The sequence below is a fragment of the Mastigoproctus giganteus genome, chromosome 4 (genome assembly GCF_048544385.1).
Source record: "Mastigoproctus giganteus isolate SK-2022 chromosome 4, ASM4854438v1, whole genome shotgun sequence".
NCBI classification, from domain to species: Eukaryota; Metazoa; Arthropoda; class Arachnida; order Uropygi; family Thelyphonidae; genus Mastigoproctus; species Mastigoproctus giganteus.
Window position 1 is genome coordinate 180,234,338 of NC_143578.1, and position 19,249 is coordinate 180,253,586.

Sequence of the window (19,249 nt, forward strand, 5' to 3'; positions counted from 1 at the left end):
TATGCAAGTTAGAAGAAAAGTAGAGTAGCTTTATCGTTAGCTGAGCTGGCAATATCGATTTGACACAGGTGGGAATAGAGATGGGCAAAAGTTGTGGCCAATAGATTTGGCAAGAAACCAGAATGCTCAGCTACCTTTTGGACAAGAAACAAGTTTTCTACTTTTAGTCTGTTCAAAATCTAGTTTGGACTGATTTATAACTGCTTTATAATTGTTGCAAGCTTTGGTGTACCCACGAACCTGGAGATTTAGATGAAAGCCAATTCTGATATGCAACATTCTCATCTTGAACATCCTTAGCACATTTATTGGAAACCAAAGTTTAGATACAGGATGAGATTTTAAGGTTGTGTGGAATGAAGAATTCATCCCTACATTCACTGTCACAATCTGAGCAAATGTTGATATCAAAAGATTTAAAATAGTAATCCGACCTACGAAAAAAAATCTTGCAGATCATCCCATTTTGCATTATTGTAATGCAACCCAACACGAGGTTGACAATGGCTACATGAGAAAGGCTCCATTCGAGAAGAGACCATCACCAAGTTGTGATATGAGGTGCCTAGACCACACCTTGCCTGAATACCTAGAAGGGTTGTTTGTGAGAAAAAGATTAAGAGTGTTGGGCTGTGTGGTATTCTGGTAAGTAAATCAACAATCTGTTAAAGGTCATTAGTAATTACAAAGGCCACGTCATCTCAACCAGCTGGGCCTGTGTGACTAGGAATTTCGAAGATTAAAATCACTAAGGAAAATTACCTCACTGTTAGGAAAGCTGGACAGGAGAAGTTAAGTTGTTTCAAAGAGAGGAAGTCAAAGAGGTCCAGATGATTAGTGGAGTTGGAGAGCAACAGATGAAATTGACAGAATGGAGCAGACAGATTTTAAGACAGAGAAGATCAATAAGTGGAGATTCCCAATCACTAAATCTCTTGACAGTTAATATCAGAGTGGACATATGCACAAGTACCACCTTTTAAATGAAAGGAATGGCATTGAACAGCAGATAATTAGGACAACTGCAATGAGCAATAGTTGAATCAACCGATAATTGGGATTCAGTCAGAAAAAGTGGAAGGGGACATCATTAAGATTGGAACTGAGACTACATATATTTTGAAAAAGACGAGGAAGTGTTTGTGAAGTTTAGATCTTTTTGATAAGTTTGTTCTAATAGTTTGACTGTTCATAACATATTCACTAATAGGAAAAGATGGGGAGGTTATGGTATTTGGAGTAATGAAATTTTTTAGGTATGGTGTATACATGGCAAAAATAAACGCAGCTCCATGGCCTCAAATGCCCCTACACTTCTTGGACTCGCTCCAATCACCAGGCCTGACGTAGCCTAGTGGTCAGGAGCGAGAGTGCATAGCATGCGTTCCTTGAGTGGACCGGGGTTCAAGTCCGTGACTACTAAATACGATAAATATTTGTATTGACAATTTATTGTAAACTCTGACTTGGTTGTCGTGCCGGAGTATAAACAGAATATTTATTTATTTATTTATTTAGATGGTAATTGGAGTGGCAGCAAGATTATACACAGCTGATCCAGAAGCCTCCTAGAGAGAGTTATCAACAGGTTCAGTCCAGTGGCTGGCCTGCAAACACCATTTTAGGGCTGCACCCTCGAAAAGTAAGAAAGAGTGGATCTCACAATGATGTCCATCATAACCTCAACAGACATCATACTGCATGATGGAGGAGATCGGGGGGAGGTTGCTGGATCTTTGCTCTGGAGATTAAACATGGGTTCCATCGCTTCAAGCCTCCAATAAGTAAATTGGTGGTGCTGCACTGATTAGTGAAAGTCATCTATCATCTAGCCTCGTAACACAGAGGTGGATGACATCACATTGACTTCTGCTTACGTTTGTTCAAACCTGGGTGATCACCTCCAGTAAGCTAGTTGCCATATTTCAGGACGTGCACATGGGGGGGGGGTTAAAATTTAAAACAGTAAAAAGATAAGCAATCAATAACAAAAAACACAGCACACACAAATTGCAAGTAACACGATATGTGCAAGTGAGAATAGAGTAACAATTTTACGAAACTTTAAAAATAGGAATGAAGAGAAGATTCTGAAAATTAATTTTTTTATATGATTGAAGATTCCATGGAAGTGTAAGCACATTTCACCATAATAACCCACAGAATTCCAGCTGTCAGTATTATCGCAAATTCAATAAGATCGAGTTTACTATTCATTTATGATAGATTTCAATAACAGAAAAGCCCAATAAACAGATGACTGCTAATTGTTTTTATTGTTTTATGGTTGTGACCCCTAGAAATCCAAGTGAACCACGTGCTTTGCTCGGAGAAAATCGTAAGGTAATTTCCAGTGCTGCGGTCTCCTGCCCTGATTAAAACGGCATGTTGTCCAAATTAAGCGAAGTAAATTCTGGCTATTTTCTCGATTGGGTTCTGTTTTTTAAGATTTGCCACAAATAAACGGCTGCCCCGATTAACCGGTGGCCCAAATAACTGGAATCCACTGTATTAGATATTACTGTCACTTCCATTTTGAAACGTATTTAAAATCTGTGATTTTAAAAATACAAAACAATTTGTAAAAATACAAAACAATACTACATGTTTTGTGTTTTTTTTTTTTTTTTTTTTTATATGAAAATAATAATGCATTTTGAAAGTCAATGTAAGACTAACTATTTATATAACCAATTTGATAGTATAAACCAGAGCTGTGATGCTCAATATGTTCTATGATGATTTCAATATTTGTAAAAGAATAAGAGAAGTTTACCTCAATATGATACATAGAACACCTCTGTATGATATACTCCAGAAATTAAAATGAATATAACATTACAGAAAAATTAAATTGAAAACAATTAAAAAATCAAAAATATTACATTACAGTAAAAAATAAATTGAAAACAATTAAAAAAATAGAACAGAATTAAATTGATTGAACGCAATCAAAAATTAATTAAAAGGATTTAACGAAAATTTGGCAAAATGATTTTCCTTCCTGAGAAAGTGAGAAAGGAAAATTGTTTTGCAATATTTTTGTTAAATTCTTTTAATTAATTTTATACTTAATTTTTGATTGCATTCAATTGATTTTTAATTGTTTTCAATTTATTTTTTACTCTAATTTGTAAAATAATAAGAGGAGTTTACCTCAGAATAGTACGCAGAACACTTCCGTATGATATACTCCAGAAATTAACATGAAAAAATCGACAAATTTACATTAGAGTAACAAATAATTTAAAAACTAATTAAAAATCAATTTAACACAATTAAAAATCAATTTAATAAAATTAATGAAAAAATTTCAAAAACGATTTTTTCATCAATTGCATTCAATTGAGTTTTATTGTGTTAAATTGATTTTTAATTATTTGAAAATTTTTTTAAAATGATTTATTACTCTGATGTAAGTTTTTCAATTTTTTCATGTTAATTTCTGGAGAGTATCATACGGAAGTGTTCTACGTACTATACTGAGAACGTAGTAGTAGTAGTAGTAGTGGCATGTGATGCAAGAAAGCAAATGTATGAGCTTATGCAGCATCAGCCAAAAAAAAAAAAAAAAAAAAATCACACCATTCCCTCCAAATGCCTGTCCAGGTCCTCCTTAAATTTATTCAAGCTATCAACTTCCACAATGACAGATGGAAGTTTGTTCCAGCAATTAACCACCCGCTGGCTAAAGGCAAATTTCCGCACATCTATTCTACATCTGTCTTTTCTTAATTTGAATTTATGCTCCCTTAGGTTCGTAATCTGAACAAGTGGAAGGATCCCATCAGAATTCAGCGTGTGCTCAATCCATTCAAGGCCTTATATACAGTAATACCCCGACTTACGCTACCCCGACTTACGCGAACTCGGAGTTACGCGGTTCTTGATTTTTTCGTTTGGCAACGCTGCCGCCCACTATCTTCAAGGTCGTTTTTCATGTTATCGATATACGGTGCGACGGCGGAGATTGAGAGCGAAAGATGAACAAAATTCAACTTTGCTGCTTTTATGTTTTTTTATATCAGTGAAGGGGAAACACATTTCACCATAATAACGTAAAAACCAACACAATTCCAGCTATCGGTATAATTGCAAATGCAATTAGATCGAGTTTACTACCAGTTTATAACAGATTTCACTAGCAGAAACGCAACTGGATTTTTATTGTTTTATTTGGTAGTAACCCCTAGAAATGTGAGGTGTTAATAGTGTATTTCTGCCTTTATGGTGTTGTTTATTCAGTTGCTACATGCGCGCAGCTTTGTTTATGCGTATCAAGCGTGCCTCCTCGTTTTGTAATTGTGCTTTATTCCCTAAAAATGAGTAAAATACTTAATTAAAAGGTGTGAAAAGGAAGCGTCCTGGTGAAGACACTGCAGATTCAGAGAGAAAAAGAAAAGCAATTATCGATAAACAGAGGCGGACTGGATCAAAAATTCTTACCCGGGAAAATTTATAGTGGCCTCACACTATGGTTTATGGCCAAAATCACACTGGCCCACCGGGGTTTCCCCGGTAAGGCTTATGGCCAGTCCGCCTCTGTCGATAGAGAAAAAATATGAAATTGTGAAACGCTTTGAGCGAAATGAAAGACCATGTGATATTGCACGTGCTACAGGCCTAAATGAAGCAACGGCGAAAAGCACATGACAATTGCAAACTTGACAGGTTGAAAATTGAAAAGGGTTCAATTGTAAAGGGCTTAAAAATTTTAGAAAACATAATATTTTAGACTCCAACGAAGAACGCGTTATAGCTACAAAGCAAGGAATAAAAAAATTATTAGCTTGCTACGAAGAAATTCTGCGTGAAAAAAAGAACGCGCTGTGTCGTCAGACGAATTTGTTAGATTTTATGAAGACATCGAAATAACTTTTTAACGTAAGTCATTTGTTTTTTTTAATACATATTTTGTATTAATATGTATAAAGAACTGCAATTTTATTAATATTTTTCTTCTAAACTAGTGTTTTTGTTAGTCCTTGGTCCCAGTTAAGCAAAATTTATATGTATTTATATGCAAAGTTTTACCCCGACTTACGCGAATTCGACTTACGCGATTTTCGTCGGACCCACCTATCGCGTAACTTCGGGGTATTACTGTACCTCAATGAGATCACCGCGCAGGTGCCTAGTCTCCAGCCACTGCAATTTGCAGAACTTAAGCCTCTCTTGGTAAGAGGATCCCTTCATTCCCCTCACCAATCTTGTTGCCCTTCTCTGTACCCGCTCAAGTAAATCTACATCCTTCCTAAAATGAGGTCTCCAGACGTTTACGCAGTACTCAAGGCGTGGCCTGACCATTGCCTTATACAGAGGGATAATCACCTCCTTTTCCCTGCTAGCAAAATTCCTATTTATCATTGACAAAACCCCATGACCTGCCCTGGCAGCCTGTCTGCATTGCTCAGAGAACTTCATATCTGACTGTACAATTACTCCCAGGTCTTTTTCATTTTCTACCACCTTAAGTGTAGTACCACACAGTTGGTACGTTTCTCTGGGGTTACTTCTACCCATATGCAGTACTTTGCATTTGTCAAGGTTAAACTTCAGTTGCCACTTCTTAGCCCATCTGCCCAAATTATCTAGATCCTGTTGCAGTAGTAGACTGCCATTACTGTCATTAACAACCCTGCCAATCTTTGTATCATCTGCAAACTTCGACATTAAGCCTGATATACCTTCATCAATATCATTGATAAATATACAAAACAACAGTGGACCTAACACCGAACCCTGTGGGACTCCACTAATAACATTAGTCCAAGAAGAGCAGCACCCATTGATTACCATCCTCTGTCTTCTCGCACTTAACCATCCTTTTATCCATTGTAGCAACTTACCCTTAATACCATTCTGCTCCAATTTGTACAATAGTCTTCCATGCGCAACAGTGTCAAAAGCTTTCCTGAAATCCAAATATATGATATCAAAATTGTTTTTTGCATCCAGTTCCTTTGTAACCACATCATAATATCCTATCAAATTTGTCAGACAAGACTTTCCCTTAACAAACCCATGCTGTGTCTGAATTATTGCTGCAGTCTTGTCTAGATGATCCTGCAATGCATCTTTAACCAGTGACATTATTTTACCCGGAACAGAAGTTAAACTAACAGTAGTTAACGAGGCTACTAGTGACGGTCGTGTTCAAAGCCGCTAAGTGGATTTTTCTTATTTATTGATTTGAAATTATTGTTTTTCTAAAACTTTTGATTTAAATTTAGTAGTATAACATTATTTTGTGATTTTTTGATTAATTTGGTGTATTTATTCTTTACTCGGCCTTGTAAAAGTATCGGTAAGGGTTTCCACGTGTTCGTAACTACCGTTACTGTTAGTAACTTTCCCGCCATTGTGATACCGTACTAGATATACCGTAGGTTATATACCGTACTAGATAGCGTTAGTTGAACTTCGTTAGCAGTTAAATTGTACGTTTAAATAAATACATATAACGACTTAGATTACAAACGTAATATAATTAATAACATAACATAATTAATTAATAAATTAATAGAATCATGACTCAGACCAGAGCAGCAAAGCAAAAGGCTCAAGCTAATGGAAGTGCTGTGGCTCAGAGCAGAACTGAGGGGGGCAGTTGTCCTCTGACTCACAGCCTTATAAAATGCACTGTTTGCATGATGTTTGCAGAGCAATCGGGTACGGGACATGATACTGCCAAGGGGGATGTCTTTATGTGTGCGCGATGCAAGGAGTGTATCGATATCAGGCAACAACTCGGCGTTCTTGTGGGCCTATATGAGAGCTTGAAGGATAGGGTGGATGCCCTCGAAGAAACTAAATTGAGGGGCCCATCAAGCTCTCAGCTGCCCACATCAACGCCAGAGCTTGCACTTGGGCATCGCGTGACACAGAGACAACCCCTAAGGCAGAATGCGCTGGTCCCGAAGGAACTAGTAGTTGTTGGTGACTCTATTGTCAGGGAAACGGGGAACATGCTTTGTAAAAAAGATAGGTGGAACAGGACCAGGGTATGTCTGCCAGGGGCAAAGGTTGATGACGTTGTAGATCGATATATCATCTTTTAAGGGCACAAAAGGTGATATAGTTGTACACGTTGGCACTAATAATATTAAGAGTAGAAGACCGGCAGAATTACTTAACAAGTACAGGTCACTGTTGAACAAAAGCCGAGAATTAGGGTTGAATTTGAAAGTGTCTGCAATTCTGCCCAGACACGATAGGAGGGAGTATATGATGAGAGCCTTGTCGATCAATTCGGCCCTGGAAAGATTGTGCAAGGCTCAAGGGGTAGAATTTTTTTCAGCCTGGACTGTACTTGTTAACAGGAGAGATTGCTTCTACAGGGATGGGATACACTTAAATAGAAAGGGTGCAAGAATATTTGCTGATGCTATCGAGGCAGTGTTAGGTGGGTCGGAAAACTGCTAGCTTGGGGAGGAGACAAAGACCAATAGATTGAAAGTAGCCACTGGCAGAGGTGAAAGAGATTCTTGCACTGCTTCTATTAGAATGAGCAGAAGCCTGAAAAACAAGATGCATGGTATTTCAGAGACTGCTGGGAGCCATTGCGGTACAAGTAAACACATGGGTTGTGTTAGGGTAGCTAAGAATAGAAACAGGTGCAGGTATACTTGCGTGTACACCAATGCTAGGAGTTTAGTAAATAAATTTGATGAATTTGAGGTATTGCTCAAAACATCGAAGGCAGATATTGTTGGGATATCAGAGACGTGGTGTCACACAGATATAAGGGAAGCAGAACTGCAATTTGGGGAGTACAACGTCTACAGAAAGGATAGACAGGATAGGAAGGGAGGAGGGGTTATGTTATTAGTTAAGAAACACATAAAAACCAAGGAAGTGAAGCCAGTCGACATCGCTGGACAGTGCAGTGTGGAGTCCGTTTGGTGTGACATAAACATTGGGAGATCAAAATTGAGAGTAGGAGTGTGCTATAGGCCTAATGACTCTGATGAGTATAATAAGGAACTGTACAGGGAAATAGAGTGGGCCAGTAAATCAGAGTGTCTTATAATGGGAGATTTTAATTTCCCAGATATTGACTGGAATTTGGGGGCTGGTTACTCACACACTAGCAGGACTTTTGTGGATTTATTGGATGATTGTTTTCTACATCAGCATGTTCGGGAGGCAACTAGAGGGAGTAATACTCTTGATTTGATTATCAGCAGTGATTCTTCATGCATTAAGAATCTGCAGATAAATGAACCGCTAGGTGGCAGTGATCACAGTGTGCTGAAGTGGGATTTACTCAAAGAGGTAACTACCATTAGGGGTAAAGGGAAGGGTTATTGCTTCCGTAAAGGCGACTACGATGGACTGAGACAGTATTTAAATTCTATACAGTGGGACCAACTGATGATGTTACCAACAGCAAATTCAAAATGGGAAGCATTCAAAGAACTTATCTTGGAAGCTACTAGGCTTTACATACCAACTAAGAAATATTGTTCAAGGTTTAGGCCAAAATGGATGTCAGATGAACTAATGAGGCATATGGCAGAGAAGAAAAATGCATGGGATACATACAAATTAACACATGACACAGAAGCCTATGATAGATACAAGTTGATATGCAACCAAGTTACAAAGGGGGTTAGGCAGGCGAAGGCAGATTACGAGAAATCCTTGGCAAGGGATGCAAAGAAAAACAGCAAAGAGTTCTTTACTTATGTAAACTCTAGAAGGAAGGGGATGAATCAGATTGGTCCACTTGATATTGATGGGTCAATTGTTGATGATCCTGCTCAGGTAGCTAACAAACTAAATGAATATTTTGCATCGACATTCACACATGAGGAGTTATTCAGCGAGGGGAATGCCAGAGGTGTACGCAACTCTAGCAGTAAGCTACAGAATCTTGAAATAACTGGGAGTAAAGTGGAGGAGAAACTGTTGAAGATAAACACAAGAAAGGCACCCGGGGTGGATGGGATCTATCCATTTATATTAAAGGAGGCAGCAAAGGAAGTAAGCAAACCCTTAGCCATAATTATGAGAGCTTCCTTGGACTCAGGGGAGGTACCCATAGACTGGAAATGTGCAAATGTGACCCCAATTCACAAAGGAGGATCAAAGGCTGACACAAGTAATTATAGACCTGTGAGCTTAACTTCTGTTCCAGGAAAATTAATGGAGGCACTGGTTAAAGAAGCACTGCAGGATCATTTAGACAAGACTTCAGTTATAGCTCAGACACAGCATGGTTTTGTTAAGGGGAAGTCTTGCCTGACCAACTTGATTGGATACTATGATGCAGTCACAAAAGAACTGGATGCAGGGAATAACTTTGATATTATATACTTGGATCTTAGAAAGGCTTTTGATACTGTTGCACATGGAAGACTGCTACACAAATTGGAGCAGTGTGACATTGGAGGCAAATTGCTGCTATGGATAAAGGGGTGGTTGATGGGGAGAAGACAGAGAGTGGTAATCAATGGACACTGCTCATCGTGGACTGATGTTATTAGTGGAGTCCCTCAGGGCTCAGTGTTGGGTCCATTATTGTTTTCTGTATTTATAAATGATATTGATGATGGTATATCGGGCTTAATGTCCAAGTTTGCAGACGATACAAAGGTTGGCAGGGTTGTCAAGGACACTACTGACACTATGCTGCTGCAACAGGATCTGGAAAGGTTGAGCAGATGGGCTGAGAGGTGGCAAATGAAGTTTAACATTGATAAATGTAAAGTACTGCACATGGGAAACAGCAACCCCAGAGCAACGTATCAACTCTGTGGTACTACACTGACAGTGGTAGAGAATGAAAGGGACTTGGGGGTGGTTGTGCAGGCAGATATGAAGTTCTCTGAGCAGTGCAGACGGGCTGCAAGAGTAGCTCATGGAGTATTGTCAATGATATACAGGAATTTTTCCAGCAGGGATAAGGAGGTGATTATTCCATTGTATAAGGCGATGGTCAGGCCACACCTGGAGTACTGTATACAGGTCTGGAGACCTCATTTCAAGAAGGATGTAGAGCTGCTGGAACGAGTACAGAGAAGGGCAACAAGATTAGTGAATGGAACAAAGGGGTGCTCTTACGAAGAAAGGCTTAAGTTTTGCAAATTACAGTGTCTGGAGACTAGGCACCAGCGAGGTGATCTGATAGAGGTGTATAAAGCCTTGAATGGTTTAAGCATGCTCAATGCTGATGGGATTCTTCCTCTAGCTCAGAAAAATCACCTGAGAGGGCATAAATTCAAATTGAGGAAAGACAGATGTAGGATAGACGTGCGGAAATTTGCCCTTGGCCGGCGGGTGGTTGGTTGGTGGAACAGACTTCCATCCCTTGTGGTGGAGGTTGATAGCCTAAATAAATTTAAGGCTCAGCTGGACAGGTATTTTGAACGAACAGAGCGGTGAAGTGGCAGTGGGTTTTTTTTTTTTTTTTTTGGCTGATGCTGCATAAGCTTGCTTTCTTGCATCAAATGCCTCTACTAATGCTAATGCCAATGCTAACTAACGTATTGAGCATTTCAGCTCTGGTTCATACTATCTAATTCATTTTTACTCTAATGTAATATTTTTGATTTTTTAATTGTTTTCAATTTAATTTTACTGTAATGTTATATTCATTTTAATTTCTGGAGAGTATCATACGAGGTGTTCTAAGTATCATATTGAGGTAAACTTCTCTTATTCTTTTACAAATTATATAACAGGTGTAACAGTAAAAGCATATACCTTTGAACCAAAAGCAGACAAATTTTGAAACTTTGTAATGCCAGCACCTGCCTGGTCATGTGTCGCACTTCAGGCATGACACCTCACAGGTCTTTGTATACAACTATTCTGTGAAAACCATAAAAAAGTCACTTCAAAAACAACTCAAAAGAAAAGTTTGTATATATTTAGTATTTTTAATTTATTAACTAACAGTTAATGACTAAAATTAAAATTTAAAACGATTAAAATTAATGTGGGATTACTATTTTGGAGAGATGCCTGATAGGTCTCATGCCACCAGTGCCAGTTTAAGTTTTTGGGATACAAAATCATGATAAGCAGACTGAGCTAGGTTCCAATGTAATTCACCTTATTTAAATGACTTATGAATATGACAAACTAAAATAACTTACCCAATTTCAAACTCTAGTATATCATACTGTTAAAATATAATTTAACTTACTTGGAAGCAGTAAAGATGCATGAAGAATTATTTGTTGCAACTGCATTAATAGGAGCACCATGTGCCCTAATTTCAGCTAGAAGTTGGCAGCTATCGGTAGCCCACATCTTAAGGAATCCACCTCTGCAACCACTCAGTACAACACCACCAGCAGGAAGAAAGCTGAGAGCACAAACCCAGTCTTTGTGAGCTTGACTTAATGACTAAGTAAAATAAAGGAAACAAAAAAAAAATTCTTCAACAGTCAATCACTTATTTTCTATAATTATCTTTTTCTTATTTTCACTTTTGATGCCTACATAAATATGGGCAGTTATCTAAGAACAAAAGAACAAGTACATTTCTAATAAAGAGCAATCAATATTACACTGAACAAGAATTCAAAACAGCACATTAGTGATTTGCTCAACATGGCTAAATATGGACTGGTTCTTTGTTTAGCCAATGTATTGTCAACAGTGGTTCTTTATCCATAATGACAAAGTTCAAAACAGAATCCAGAAACAATGCCAGTGTTGGTTTTATATATTGTGGTGAGTTGGTACACTTAGCACTATAAATTTGCTTTATAACTATACACTTGATTTATTGGTTTATTTTCACTAGTTTTCTATGAATAACCACACTATCACCTTCACACATCATTCTCAGTAATTCAGAATGAATAACATCCTTTTACCAACACATCAGTGCTTACTCTTTTTTTTTTTTTTTTTTTTAGGAGATTTTAATCTTTATGACAAGATTTAGTGCTTCATTTTTAATAAAAAATAAGATGTACATGAAAATGTTCTAACTGAATTTACACGATATTTCAAGCACTATTTTTAAACATATACACAAGGCGAATTTACGCACATCTATTCTGCAACTGTCTTTCCACAATTTCAGTTTGTGTCCCCTCAGGTTTGTAATGAGAAAGAGGAAGAATCCATCAGCATTGAGCCTGCTCAATCCATTCAAGGCCTTATACACCTTAATCAGAACCTCTCGCAGGTGCCTACTCTCCAGATACTGAAATTTACAGAACTTAGGCCTTTCTTCGTAAGGCACCCCTTTGTTCCCCTCAGTCTTGTTGCCCTTCTCGGTACTTGTTCTACAACTCTACATCCTTCCTAAAATGAGGCTTCCAGACCTGTATGCAGTACTCAAGATATAGCCTGACAATTGCCTTATACAAGGGTTGATTGATTAATTGGTTTGAGTTCTTGGCACAAGAGCTACTGCAGCTAAAATGCACCTTCTAGGAGAATTTTAGCCACAGTTCTGTTCACGTTTGTGTTCTGCTGGAAGTAATTTCCATATATGGCAGTTCTAGTCATGTTTGTATTTTTCTAGAACTAATTTCCAAGGGTCAAGGAGTGTGTATAGCTTAACACAGCGATAACATTTGATTTCATATGTGGCTATAGAAGTTTATTTCCTTGAGAAATTATAAAACATCTGTTATATTTTTCCTGTCTTCCAATATGGTTTTGATAGTGAGAGAGTGACACTCAGTTATTTACTCTTTAAAGCAGTTTCAGCGCTCAGCTGCAAAAGCTGGACAGGTAATCAGCACATGTTCCACTGTTTGTGTGTGGCAGATAGGCCATAGAGGGGACCCTCTCCTCGCAAGAGATGACAGTGGCTGAAATGAGTGTGTCCTATTCTTAACCTTGCAAGTATTACTTCATCATGTCTGTTTTGTTTTATGCTCGATTTCCATGGTAACAGTAAACTTTTAATTTGATGCAATTTGTTATTGGTTAGGACCAGCCATTTCTGCTGCCAGTGTTGTATCCCGCTGTGATTATATGTTGTATCCTACTATGTTGCACATGGAAGACTGCTGCACAAATTGGAGCAGTGTGGCATTGGAGGCAAATTGCTGCTATGGATAAAGGGGTGGTTGAGGGGGAGAAGACAGAGTGGTAATCAATGGACACTGCTCATCGGGGACTAATGTTATTAGTGGAGTCCCTCAAGGTTCAGCCTTGGGTGGTCCATTATTGTTTTCTGTATTTATAAATAATATTGATGATGGTATATCAAGCTTAATGTCCAAGTTTGCAGACAATACAAAAGTTGGCAGGGTTGTTAAGGACACTACTGACACTATGCTGCTGCTGCTGCTGCAACAGGATCTGGAAAGGTTGAGCAGATGGGCTGAGAGGTGACAAATGAAGTTTAACATTGACAAATGTAAAGTACTACATATGGGAAACAGCAACCCCAGAGCAACGTATCAACTCTGTGGTACTAAACTGACAGTGGTAGAGAATGAAAAGGACATAGGGGTAATTGTGCAGGCAGATATGAAGTTCTCTGAGCAGTGCAGATGGGCTGCAAGAGTAGCTCATGATGTCTTGTCAATGATATACAGGAATTTTTCTAGCAGGGAGAAGGTTTGTTTGTTATTTGATTTTTAGGAGCATTAGCAACTAAGGCCATATTGCTCCGGTAATATGCGGTGGTCATTCCCTGACCTTTCTGGGGCTCCAACCCCAGACTAATCAAGAAGCGTGTGCTATGCACTGCTGCTCCTTCCCACCTGGCTACGGAAGTGCCTGCAGGGAGAAGGAGGTGATTATTCCCTTGTATAAGGCAATGGTCAAGCCACACCTTGAGTACTGTATACAGGTCTGGAAGCCTCATTTCAAGAAGGATGTAGAGCTGCTGGAACGAGTACAGAGAAAGGCAAAATGAATGGAACAAAGGGTTGATCTTACGAATAAAGGCTTAAATTTTGCAAATTACAGTGTCTGGAGACTAGGCACCGGCGAGGTGATCTGATAGAGGTATATAAAGCCTTGAATGGTTTGAGCATGCTCAATGCTGATGGGATTCTTCCTCTTGCTCAGAATAATCACCTGAGAGGGTATAAATTCAAATTGAGGAAAGACAGATGTAGGATAGATGTGCGGAAATTTGCCTTTAGCCAGCGGGTAGTTGGTTGGTAGAACAGACTTCCATCCCTTGTGGAAGTTGATAGCCTAAATAAATTTAAGGCTCAGCTGGACAGGTATTTCGAAAGAACGGAGGGGTGAAGTGGAAGTTATTCTTTTTTTTTGGCTGATGCTGCATAAGCTTGCTTTCTTGCATCATATGCCTCTACTAATGCTAATGAAAAATAACTTGTTTGTAGTCTGAGAAAAGAATGCATTCGGGTGCAGAAATATTGCTGTTGGCTTCTTTAGCAGCTTTGTCTGCTTGTTCATTGCCATATATTCTGACATTTTTTTTTTTTTTTTTTAGGAGCATTAGCAACTAAGGCCATATTGCTCCAGGGATATGCGGTGGTCATTCCCTGACCTTTCTGCATCCTTCGTATTTTGTGATCATGGGCTCGAACCCCGGTGTAATCAAGAAGCATGTGCTACGCACTGCTGCTCCTGCCCACCTGGATATGGAGGCGCCCCCATATTCTGACCCGACTTGGAATCTAGCAAATTCTAATGTTATGACCTCCTTTCACGAATCTTAGGTACTCGGTATTGGATTGGTTGCTGGAGTGGGTGTTTATTAGAACTGACATTTTGTATAGCTGTCATGGAGCTAAGACAGACCATGAAAATGATGTTGTTTTGAGGGTCTAAACAGGCGAAGTAAGGAAGGCTCCAAGGGCTATTTGGAGTGTGCAGTGATGTACTGGGTCCAGCCATCTCAGGGCACTAGGTCTTGCTGAGTCCTAGACTGGGGCACCATAGTTTAACTTAGACTGGATGAGTAAATGTAGTTCTATCTGCTCCCCATATAGCGGATAGGACTTTAAGATATTCATTTTCTTCAAACAGTGGAACTCTTATGTGACTAATAAGCTCTAAAAAAGTAAATTTTTTGTCAAAAACAAGTCCTAAGAAATGGATTCCGTTTTTAACTGGGATGATCTGTTCTTTCAGCCCAAGTTTGGGATCAGGATGGAGATTCCTTTTTCTGAAAAAATGTATCCATACAGTCTTTTGTACAGAAATTCTATATCCGTTTCTTTCTGTCCATTTTATAATTTTGTTTATGGCTAATTGTAATTGTCGTTCTATTGTCCTCTTATGTTGTGCTTTATAAGAAATGATGAAATCATCAGCCTGCCGTAGTGATGTTATTTGGTATTTGTACTGTGATTGTACTGAAGTGGACTGCAAAAAGCGTGGCACTTAGTACGGACCCATGAGGGACTCCTTCCTGACAGTATATGTTGGTAAATGTATTATTTGTTTATTCAGACTTGGAAAATCTGATTCTTAAGAAAATTCTATATGTAGATGTTGTTATTGTTGTTGTTATTTGGTTTTTAGGAGCATTAGCAACTAAGGCCATATTGCTCCTGGATATGCGGTGGTCATTCCCTGACCTTTCCGCATCCTCCGTATTTGGTGGTCACGGGCTCAAACCCTGGACTAATCAAGAAGTGTGTGCTATGCACTGCTGCTCCTGCTCACCTGGCTACAGAGGTAGCATGTATATGTAGAGGGGTAGATGTCATCTAAGGCCAAGTTGATGAAACCTAAGTATACTATAGCAGCCCGTGGTATCATATGCTTTTTTTTGATATCAAAATTAACATGATTTGATGTTATTTTCTGAGAAAAGCATTTCTTACCTAGTTTTCCAGTTGTATAAGTACACCTAAGGTGGAGTGATTTTTTCGAAAGCCAAATTATGCTGAATTGAGAAGATTATTATTTTCTAGGTACCACGTGAGTCCATTATTGATAATTTTCTCAAGAATTTTGCCTAAGAAGCTAGTCAAACCTATATGATAATTCTGTTGATCTGATAAATCTTTTCCCTGTTTTGGGAAAGCAAATATTATTGCAGGATGCCATTTATCTGGAAAAGAATTTTTAAGGTATATCCTGTTGAATAAATCTAACAGAGCTAATTAAGATTCTTCATCTAATTGTTGTATTATTGCATAATGTATTTCAACAGGGCCAACTGAGTTGTTTTTCGTCTGTAGCAGAATTTGTTTTAGTTCTACTACTGTCAGTTTCAAAGAATTTATTTGGGAACCGTTTGTCATCTTTCTGATCTTCTTCCAGACAAGTGTAGCTGATGTGGAACTGGTTATTGCAGATGCAAATTTGATCCTGGTTGCTTTTTTTTTCTGACTTTGTGTACTTTTCTATCCCTTAGCTCTTGCTCTCTTGAATTGGATTAGATCATACATTGTTGGATTTTTCCGAAATAGGTTCCAGGCTGTATTCCTCTCTTTTTTAGCTTCCTGACACTCACTGTTCTGCCATGGTTTTGGATACATTTTAATGCATGGGTTTTGGGTATTGTCTTTTCGGCTGCTTGGAGAATGTTATTTGCGACATAAGCCACTGCTGCTTGTACTGAACCTTGTTTGATAATATTGCAATCTAATTTCATTAGTGTCCTGAAAGTTTCCCAGTCCACATTATATATTTTCCATCTGGGATGTCTTCTGGCTTGACATGGAGCTTTCTTCATGATTTTTAGAAATATGGGGGTAGTGATCACTGCACAATGGATTCTCATGCATGGTCCATTGAATTATCAGATACAGTGTGGGGGGGGACAGGTTGATAAATCTATTGCAGAGCTGCTTTTTGATGGTATGTGGAAATATGTGTGGGTGCCTTCATTCAGAATCATGAGGTTGTTCCCAACTATTATTTTCTCGATTTGTTTACCTTTCTGGTCTATTTTGGGATCGCCCCATAGTGGGTGATGCCCATTTAGGTCACCCAAAATGCACAACGGAGATGGCAATTGAACAATCAGTGCTTACAAATCTTTTAAGTAGAGTTCTTGACTAGGCAGTAGATATATTGAGGTAATGGTAATATCAAAGCCTATTACTAGATGGACTGCAACTGCTTCTAAGGGATGTTCAATGGTATTGCTTGGGATGGTACATGTCTATTAACTTGTAACATCCCAAGCTGAAAAGCCATATTATGCTGGATTGAGAAGAAACTCCATTGGAACTCCTCCTCACGTTGTTCCGTCCAATATGTGGCCCTTTCTATATATGGTATAATTTTTAATTGTACTGATGTCCTATAATTTTAAATATGTTTTTTGTAGGCAGATACTTAAAGGATTCAGTAATGAGGTCTACGTTTGTGTGGAAACCTCAACAGAGTTCCACTGGATTATCAAGTCTGTCATCTGTTTAGATTATTCCTCTGATTGGTTCCTTGGGGCTGTTTTCAATTTGTCTGCTTTTTTTTTCTTTTTTTTTTTTTTGTCTTTCTTTGGGAAATAGGGTCTTCCTGTATCCATTTCTTCTTCCACAAAAATTTCAAGGATGGGGGTCCTCTCTGGTATTTCCTGCCTCAATATCCATTTGTTCTGTAATCTTTGTTTCTCTATTACTTTGCTTTTTATTTTCTGCATTATCCGGGGGAATAAGATAGAGGTGCATTAACCACTTTTTCTTGTTGCTTTTGTGGTGGAAAAGATTTGTAAAATTCATGTGCCCATTCTGAGATAGATTCTCTCGGGCGAATTGTGACATCTGTTTGTGTTCCACAGCATTTCGAATTAGGAAGTCTCATTTCCAGGATCTTTTTGGTTGTGGCGACTTGAGCATAAGGTTTGTTTCCTAGATTTACTACAATTGCTTTCTTTGCTTCTGATATGTAACTTTGTTTTCTTCTTTGTACTTTTGTATTCTTTTTTCTTTCTTCCAGATTTCACATCTCTTGAGAATGCCATATGTTCCCCTTTACAGTTTGCACATTTATGATTTCAAGCTGTGCAAGTAGATGTGAGATGTTCTTAGGATTCACAGTTTGCAAATGTCGATTTTCTTCTACGTATAGTCTGTGAGTGTCCATACTTCTGGCAGTTGAAACAGCGGAGAGGATTCGGGATGTACAGTCTAATATTGCAACGTAAATATCCTGCTTTTACTGATCTGGGTGGCTTCGGTGCAGTGAAAGTGAGTATCAGGTTTCTGGTTGATCATCCCTTCTTTTTTAATTCCAATTCTTTTGACATTGATGACTCCTTGTTCCTGAAGTTGGCTTTGAATTTCATCTTCAGGTACGTTTAGAAGGTCCCATTCTGCTATTACACCTCTTGATGTATTTAAGGTATTGTGATGGGATACTATTAGTATACTTGCAAAGGTTGTCATTTGCAACTGTCTTTCGGAATGTTTAGAGTGGGCTGTTTCTACTAAAATATCACCTGATTGTAATCTCTTAACAGATTTTAGTGGGCTGGCATAACTCTGAAGATTCTTTTGTATGAGAAAGGGTGACAATTGGCCAACTGATTTCTCAATATTCAAATGTATTATGAGATATGCTGGGACATTTAAAGTGTTTATGTCAGTTTTCATTCTCTTTGTGGAGACAGTCATTTCTGTCACCTTTTCCAGTCATTTTCGATGTATCTCTAAGAGAAAGATTCTTCATGTCTTGGATCAGTTACATTTGGATCCATCAACCCAGTGGGTTTCTGGATATTGGAGTCAGTTCACCCTGGAAGAAAGAGAGTCTCCCCCCATTCCAGGTTACCAGCCCCACCACATGGAGGCAGGAGCAGTGCCACCATGTGACCAAGCACTAGGTTAGTAATTAATATATATATATATACACACAAGAAAAGAAAAGGAAAAGAGAAGGTAGCTTTCTTTCTTAATCTAGTAAAGTTGATTTCGTTACTATAGATTATTTAATTGCATTTTAATAAATACTTTAAATAAGGAAACGATTTCTACTTCAAGAAAAAGTGCTAATTCAGAGAAAAGTCACTTGGCACCTTAAAACAAGGGCATTAAACAAAGGAATAATCACCTCCTTATCCCTGCTGGCAAAATTCCTGTATATCATTGACAAGACCCAATGACGTGCTCTGGCCGCCTGTTTGCACTGCTCAGAAAACTTCATATCTGACTGCACAATTACTCCCAGATCTCTTTCATTTTCCGCTATCCTGAGTGTAACACCCCACAGTTGGTACATTTCTCTGGAGTTACTGCTACCCATATGCAGTACTTTGCATTTGTCAATGCTAAACTTCAGTTGCCACTTCTCAGCTCATCTACTCAAATTTTCTAGATCCTGTTGCAGTAGCATACGAACAGGCCGCCAACCTAGGTATCGTCTGTATGTGGTATGGTTGTTTATTGGC

General features: G+C 38.4%; 1 protein-coding gene across 2 annotated transcripts in view; it reads right to left on the minus strand.

The window, feature by feature from the left end:
• LOC150087230 (kinesin-like protein KIF21A) overlaps positions 1–19,249 on the minus strand; it is a 779,086-nt gene that overhangs the window by 713 nt on the left and 759,124 nt on the right. For both annotated transcript variants that reach the window (XM_090371900.1, XM_090371899.1), the window contains one exon: positions 11,156–11,358. In XM_090371900.1, the coding sequence (XP_090228026.1) occupies positions 11,156–11,358 (203 nt within the window). The remainder of the gene's footprint in view (positions 1–11,155; positions 11,359–19,249) is intronic.